Raw genomic sequence first — 8,745 nt, forward strand, 5'->3', positions numbered from 1 at the left:
TGAGCTTTTGGAAGTAAAAAGTTGGGTCATCACAGACTAAGTGTTCAAAAATTTGATTTTGTTATGGTAACTTTGATTTTTTTTTTTTTTTTTTTTTGTCAATTGTAGTTTGTCAGAAAAATGATGTTGTATTGGAAAATGTCGAAATGGCATCAAAAAACAATGACGTATCAAATGTCAAGTAATTAATTGAACCAAAATAAATAGAAATTAAAAGAATGTACCAAATAACTAAAATTTGAAAATTTAATTAACCAAGCTCAAAATTAGTTGAAAAAAGTTATTTTTGTATGAAACATTCAACCAGCTAGATGAGTAAAACATGTATTTTTCAACCGAACAAGTGATAAAAGTGTGCATGCATCTATCTGTCTTTTAATTTCACCAGAAGACTTGCGAGCAATAATATTCAATTTGCTATTCAATTAAACCGATAAACAAATGGAATATATGAAAGAATACAGTAACTACAACCTACAGAACTATAAGTACTACAAATGAGCCAAAAAAGTTGTTCTGGTAGGAATTCTTGATCTCGATAGGCCTTTTACCCATTCAATAAGTCGACAATCTTACAGATTTGTATGCAGGGTGAATCAAACCAAGATCATCCCTCATCTCTAATGGCTTGCTCGTCTCGTTTCGAGTTCTGGTCACTTTCCTACTCGCAAGCGTCTTATGTGTAAAACCATACATCTGCAGAATCTGATTGTCCCCGAAATTAAATGCGCGATCCATCTGTTTCAAACACCTTTCGACAGGATAGTCGCCGAACTTCCCACAAGGTTTGCAACCGACGAAATGTGTCACCAATGGCCACCGGTAATCGCCGAAACCAGGGTGATAACTATCCATCATTTCCTCGTACCTATCCACCAAAAACCCCCAATAGCCATGTAAGAAATATGTACTCTCGAAGTAAACTTTGTCACCCCACTTATCCTTCTGTGTGGTTAATATATATACCATAGCAGACTGATCATCAGCTTCGAAAACCGGCCTATCTTTTAACTCTCTGGTTAAAAGTTCTCCGAACTCTTCCCTCACCTTTCCTTTCGGCCCCATCGGCGCCAGCGTGTCGAGAAGATCCAAAGACCACTGGCAGTTCCTTAACAAGAAACTACCAGTGTTCAGTCCGATCCAGTTCTTATTTTCATAAACCTCATGATCCCAACCGTGAAGTACGATATTATAACCCTTGTACCTCTCCCAAGGCAACTCAAAGACCATATCTGTGAACATTGCATCACTATCCATCCACCACAGGAACTCCACTTCCGGATGCGACAACAGAAGTTTACGAATCAACGGTAGTTTCGCCCAAAACCCGGCCATCTCTGCATCTAGCAAGGCCATATTGTAAAAAATCTCAATCCCATGTAGCTTACAGTAGTCAATCTTGTTCTTGATCGATTTCAGCAAGTAATGATCGCCAACCGGGTTCTCGCACGGCTTGGGAGACGAACCCGTGACCAGTAAAACCCTGGGTTTCCTTCGAGCGACAAAGTTGGGAAAATTTGGATTCCGCCTCAGCCATAGCCCTCTCATTCGATCCCAATTATCAATCTTGGGACCTAAAATGTATGGCTTTGAGGGATCACGTTTAAACTCCTCAAAACCATCATCCTCGTCTTTGAAAATTCTCCTTGCATCAAAGTTGGCATAATAATGGCTGCCACTTTCCCCGCCAAAGAGGGATTTCACCCGCCGGCCATGCGAAGCAGCTTGCAAAACACGCCGGGGCTCGAATCTCCTGCGGACGTAAGAGAAGGTTTCCCGGATCTCGTCCAGGTCTTTTTCCGGCGTCCCGAATTTCCCGGCACCAAGACTTCCGCGTAGGACTATCACGGTAAGAAACAGGCACAGGAGCGTGACCTTACAGTTGCGCGAAATCCGATTGACCTGCCGAGCTCGGCGTTGGCTAAGGAACCGCTCTAGCATGGCGGGTTCAAATCCTCGTTGACGATTAATTTGAAAGGAAGATCACCGTTTCAAAACTGTAAGCTTCTTAATTTCCATGGATCAATATTGGACGTGGGACGTTGAGGTTAAGGATTTGTTCTTTCATTCAAGTTTTATCGCAGAAAAATGGGATCTGGGAGAATGGATATGGAGGAAATTTCCACGTTGAGATGGGTTTTCTGAGGGAAAGCGGAACTGTGACAAGCATCCGTGGACGAGGTGAAACTATTTCAGACAGGAATTGTTTATATACATTTTCGTTAGCTTTAATTCCAAATCCCCCCTTCAATTGTATATCTCATACCCATTTAACCCCAATTAGTATATGTATCACACTTTTGCATTATATTATTTGCATCAATTTATCTTTTGTGAGCCTAATTTTTGACTATACTTATTAAAAATAACTTAGGTTTATGATTTATTTTAGAATCTTACAAGTTATAGTTGAGAGATCTTATTTAATAATAAGTTGTTAAATTGTTTGAATAATATTATTTTAAAAAAATTATATATGTTGACGAATTTGATATTATAAAATCTTTTATTTTCAAAATTTAAAAAAAGCATATTATTATTTATGTAGTCACACAAACTTAAATTACAAAAATGGCATACTAATATGAACTTATTTTAGAAAGAGGCAATAAAAATTTCTTTGTTAAAAAATAATTCAGTTTGGTTAGAAACTGAACTTAGTATTTGCGATTGTCAATGTCAGTTGGCTAACAAAAAATGTACGGAAAGAATCCAAACTGACAAATTAATAATGACTATGTAAAATGAATGGTAAGCTTAAAGTAACGTACATATGCACAAGTTTGTTTATGGATGTTCTGAGAACTTAAGCTCCTACATTGCTCCTTCTTCCTATCGAAAAGACTCGTACTAGAAGGCTTTTATATTTACAAACAATTTGTAAAAACACAGTTAAGTTTGGAGTTAACACTGAACAAAACTGAAACTCTTAGTCTACCCAACTGAATGAAGAAACAGTATACAAATTGTTCTTGACTATAATGAGTTATAAAGAATCTCTAGCACTTATTGATCATCAATGATCGGATATAATACTTGTACAATGTGATTTAGTGTATGAGCAGTTTCACTTGAACTTGAAAGCTTGAAACATGGTTGTTGTAACTGCATCTTTCTTGTTCTTGTAACTTTGTCAACTTCGGTAACTTGGTAACCTCTGCTTAACTGAGCAGAATCTCTATTTATAGATACCGGAATGCAACGATAACAAACTTAAAAAATATATGTTCCCAATAATGTAGCCGTTGTTGCGTCTTTTGTCCAGGTCATCATTCCTGACATCCATATAACATTTAATGCGGTTGATTCTTGCTATGTCAGCAAGGTACAAAAAAAATATCCAAAAAAATCAGTTTAGCTCTCTGGAACAAACTGATGTTCTTGAGACTGGATGATGATAAATGATAAAATGATAAGGGTTTTAATATACGTTTTAGTTTAGGTCCTAGTTACTTCTGCTTTGATAAGCTGATTAAAGTGTCAAGAAACATTTTTGTTTAGGTCCAAGTCAGTTCTACTTTGACTACTATGTAAACTAGTTTAACTTATAGACATAGTTTCGTTTGGTTTTGAGTTCAGTTTAGCTTAGATCAGTTTTGCCACAATTATTTGTCAATACCAAAATATAAATGTTCTGTTCCAACAATTTTTTTCATTTTTGTTGTTCGACAAAATTAAGCAATACGTCCAATTTAGGCAATAATAAACTCTGATAAGCAATTATGATAAACTGAGTTTATAAGACTGGTAAAATGAAATAAATTTTTCCAACAATTTTTGTTAAATCCGAATAAACAATATCAACTATCTATTGTTTCTTGTCTTCACCCTTTTTTTCATGTTTCTTTGAAGTAGGTTCAGCTTTAGATTTTTCAGACTTTTCTTCCCTCTTTTTGTCAACACCACAAACAGCCACATATCTTTTCATAATGTGCACAATTGAGGTCATTTGGGATGACATAGTCTCTGACTTGGTTGAACATTGAGTGCGAATTGAATCAATCTTCGAATTAAAATTTTCATGAACTAGATCCATCTTCCGAATGAGAATGAAATGTTCGAAAAACCAAGCTACGTAAACCACATGCATGCAAATTATTTGAATTTCTTAATTGTTTTATTTTTTTTCCTCTTGTAGGCCTTGTTTCACGAGGAATTAATGCTTACTTGATGCATATTATGTTATTAAAGGTATGATTGCATGCTTAAATAATTATATGACATGATTTCATGAAATTGAAAGACTTTATCCAAATATTTGATAATAGGCTGGGGATAGGAAACCTGGGACGACCAAGACAAGAATAAATATTTTTCACTAAATATTTTCAAGGCTTCTTAATATGATTAAAAATGATTAAATTTTTCTAAAAATTATAGACTTCAAATCATTCTACGAGACGAGCTCGATTTTACTCGGGAAGTCGGTTTTGGGCAAACGATGAGTTTTTAAAAGATCAAAAATATTATTTTTGGAAACTAATTTTTTAAACTTTTACGTTTTAATTAAATAAGAGTTATTGGTTCCAATTTTACTAAATTGTGTAGAATCAATTGCTCCTATACTTGGAAGGCCAAAACCTAAGCCCATTAACATGCAAATTAAATCTATAAAAATTTCAAACCTAGGTATTTTATTCGGCCCTGTCTGTATCGAATGTCTATAATCGGAGTCAATCTGCTCCTATGCGTCGATACCACCGAACGTCTAGTTTGGCAAGTCTGCCAATGACTCCTATCTCAATGCTTGAACATAAATCTATAAACAAGACATAATCGAAATCAAATATAAACAACAATCTAGTATGTGATTTTGGGAAACTCCAACCAAGTTTGATTCGAGTCATATCTCCCAAATTCACATGAATTATACCTTTCTTGCCGTATAACCTTTGTTGCAGTCGAAATCTCGATATCACAGTTGCCAATACAAATCTGAAATGGCATATCAATGTGCATTCTATCAATCTCTAGTTCACAAAAGTACATAAAGGAATCACTATTCAATCTTGATAAAATTAGACGGCATAACGACATGATTTCTCGATACCGATCAACTCAGATCTCCATATATATTAACAAGTCATGATCCTCAACTCATAATCACTATCATAAACATGTCCAACTCTGAAAATCTGTATAATTTCCATTCAATACATGCTGGAATTTTATAAAAATCTTATACGATATCATTCTTCGTTCCGGTGGCGAATATACTATCTTCATAATCATAGGAACATAACATATAACTCAAATATGATTTTCCCCAATCCTTTCAACTTTAAATCATGCTGAAAAGAAGTAATAATTACATCCTTTTGAAGCTAGTGATGCAAGGAACACAAATCTGAATTCAGCCATCCACTTCACACACTTGCACACACAAAAATTCGAAATTTTCAAGGGAGGAATGCTAGGGTTCTTCGTCGTCCGGTTGTTCATCTTCGCACCCTCGCTAACGATTGAATATTCGAGCGTTTTAAATGCAAAAACACGTTTTCTTTACCCTTTTACGCAACATTCAAATCATATTACCTATGTTTTTATTATTTTTGCGTGGAAAATACTTATGTTTGATTATTTTTACGATGGAACAATTATTTTCAAAAATATGTGATTTTACGCTTGTTTGAAAAACGTTATGATTCCTAAGGACACAATGTCATTAGGAGATGTTTAAGAGACGAGAAAAGAGTCGCTAAGGTGATAAAACGAGGGATGGAACGCGCATGATCAAGGGAGAATTGCCTAGTTTTTTTTCGAGCCACATGCATGCATCCTTAACCAAGGGTGCGGCTTGACAGGAAACAAGATTGGGATCGACTATGGCTTGGGCATGGGCCTAGGCAGGGTTTGGCTTGACCCCATGAAAGTCCTAGCATGTCTAGGGCTCGATTTTGCAGCTAGGGAAGAGTCCTAGGAAACTAGGACTCTTCCCCATACGCGTACGTGAAGGAGGACAAGGCAGGCCTGCGGCTCAGTATGGGGCGGTGCTAGGTGGTCTAGACGGTGCCCGAGGATGGCCAGTGAGGGTTAATTAGGATAGAAACCCCGACGCAAAGAGTAGCCCATGCGCTTAAGAGGGTATATGTGCATCTTGTCATTGATTGCAAGGGCTCGCGGCGTTGGTTCGAAGGCTTGGGCTGGGTTTGGATGACTCTGAGCAAGGTCCAAGGAGGGTGAGGGTCTAGAAGTTCCTTGGTTAAGTAACAAGAAGGTTCTTACATGGGATAGGAGTCCTAGTGAGCCTAGGAGACACCATGCGTAGCTCGGGTCTAGGGGCAGGAGGTATTGTGCAAGAAAAATGGCTGGTTAATGGCTTGGGGTTGGTAAGTAGGGTCCCTAGATGGGTTGGCTAGAGTTTGACTCAAGGTGGCTCGGGCGTGACTCGACAAAACTAGGAGTTGGCTTTGTGGGTTCATACAAAGGTCAAATTTCAAATTTAAAGGGATAAGTTTCGAACCATGGGTCCACAGGGGTGGTTCATGGCTCACAAGGGTAGTTTAGGTAATAAAAAGTCTACGATTAAAATTTAGGAAGAAAATAATAAAGTTTTAATTAATTCGGGAATTAAACGCCTCACGATTAATTAAATAGGAAATTAAATCGGAACCCATGAATTTAAACTAAATAAAATTATGAAAAAAATTATATTTAAGCTTAAATAATTATTTGGGATAAGCCCATGTCAATAAAAGTAAGAAAATGTCAAAATCGATAAATTATACATCTAGAGGCAAAACAGTCATTTTACACATGTGTAATATGAAATAGGTTGGCAGCATCCCGAAGGGTAATAACGCATGTTAAATGATTTATTATGAAAATATTATATTTCATGATTTATGGTAAAGCTGTGCAATTTTTACTGTTAAAAATGCTATTTTTGTAAGTCATGATATTTTATATTTTAAAAATAAAAGTAAAAATATTTTGAGTAATGTGAATTGATAAGACTAAGGATAGAGGATATGTGGGGGATCCGTTTTAAGAAAAAAATGTGAACTTACTATTTTATGGGAATGTCGTGAGGGAAAAGGCCCAAAGGGATCCCATTTACGGGAAAAGGTCTTAGAGGGAGCCCGACGATCGTACTTCCATGGCGGTGTCCAGTGCCCGTCCCCATGGGCCATGTGAAGCTGAAAACTGATCAGTCGACCGGAGGATAAAATACTAGTCACTTTCAAGGATCAAATTTCACCCAAAATGATAAATGATTGAAAGCTTTACAATTAAATGCTTTTAGGATTTACGATTTATTTATGCATAAAAGCTATTTTAAATAAAAGTATGATTTTTAATGCTTGTGATTGTATATTTATTATTTGTTACTCATGTTTAGAACGTGCGGAGTCATTAGACTCGCTAGATTTGAATGGTGCAGGATTTGATGATGTGAGGAAGCGCTGACACTTGAGTATATCAAGTGCGACAGTACACACCCGAGGGACATTTATTTTCCGCATTAGCTTGTTAGATACAAGATTTAAAAGATTATTGTTAATGATTTTATTATAGACAATTTATGCTTTATTTTATTGTTAGTAGATCTTTTTAAAGGTCGACATAGGATTTTTGGTTAGTTAACGATTTAGGAATTTTTATGCACTTCAGATTTCAAATGTTAAATTATTATGATTTATGGAAATGTTAAGTTATTTTAAATTAGTAATTTTCGAGTTTATGGTTTATATAAAAAAAATTAGCAGACGTTTCAGTTGGTATCAAAACCAAGGATCCCCAAAGGGTTTTGTACTGTCACTCCGAGAAGCTCAAGTAGTCACGTATCAAGTATGTGAGTTTTTACTGCCTTATAATTTTTATGCTAATTTTTTTAAAATACTTGTATGATACATGATATAAATGTTAATTGCATGTTGCATGTAAAACGTTAAATGCATGTTGGTTGCGTGGTTTGGACGTCGTGTACAGAGATGTCTCCTAGAATGATTTTGCGTAGGAATGATGAGGATAGAGATGAGGAGGAGATTCCACAACCTCTACCTAATTAGGAAGCTAGTGCATGTGTACTAGCCGGTATGGTTCGTTTACTAGAGCAACACGTATGAAATGGTGCAAGGGTCCGACCGGAGGCTGCATATAAGCGTTTTAAGAGGATGAACCATGAGGATTTTCATGGCACTACTGATTCATTCATGGCTGAGGGATGAATTAGATCTTTAGAGGTGATATTTAGTTATATGGATATGGCGGACGCTGACCGAGTTCGTTGTACCATCTATCTGCTGAAGGGCGATGCTTCCTTATGGTGGGAGGGAGCAGAGCGAGGGGTGAACTTAGCGACACTGACTTGTGAAGAATTTAAAAGGGTAATCTATGACAAATATTTCACTTCTGATGTCCGTTCTATGCTTAAGAGAGAGTTTATGAGTCTCCGCCAGGGGGATTGTTCTGTTGCTGAGTTTGTGCAGAAGTTTGATAGGGGCTGTCATTCTGTGCCCTTGTCTGCTAATGATGTTGCCGAAAAGTTACGAGTATTCCTAGATGGTTTGAGGTCGATTATCCATCGTGGCGTGATGCTTGTCGATCCTACTGATTATACTACTGCTGTTTCCAAAGCTTTTAGAGCCAAGCAGTCACTCAAAGATATTGATTGGGAGATGCAACGAAAGAAGACTCGTGCTCAGCAAGCTAGTCAGCAAAATAAGAAGCCTTATACGAGACCATCTAAGCAACCGGAACTACCGAAACCACAAGGTCAACCACCAATAGAGAACATCCTAA

The 8,745-nt window shown here is 36.8% G+C and overlaps 1 protein-coding gene across 1 annotated transcript; it reads right to left on the reverse strand.

Moving 5' to 3' along the window:
- Nucleotides 1-424: 424 nt before the first annotated feature.
- Nucleotides 425-2,156, reverse strand: LOC140814496 (xyloglucan 6-xylosyltransferase 2-like). Its single transcript, XM_073173509.1, has one exon. The coding sequence runs from the start codon at nt 1,939-1,941 to the stop codon at nt 556-558; it is 1,386 nt and encodes a 461-aa protein (XP_073029610.1). The 5' UTR covers nt 1,942-2,156; the 3' UTR covers nt 425-555.
- Nucleotides 2,157-8,745: the final 6,589 nt, after the last annotated feature.

The sequence above is a fragment of the Primulina eburnea genome, chromosome 15 (assembly GCF_022965805.1).
Source record: "Primulina eburnea isolate SZY01 chromosome 15, ASM2296580v1, whole genome shotgun sequence".
In the NCBI taxonomy this organism is placed as follows: Eukaryota; Viridiplantae; Streptophyta; class Magnoliopsida; order Lamiales; family Gesneriaceae; genus Primulina; species Primulina eburnea.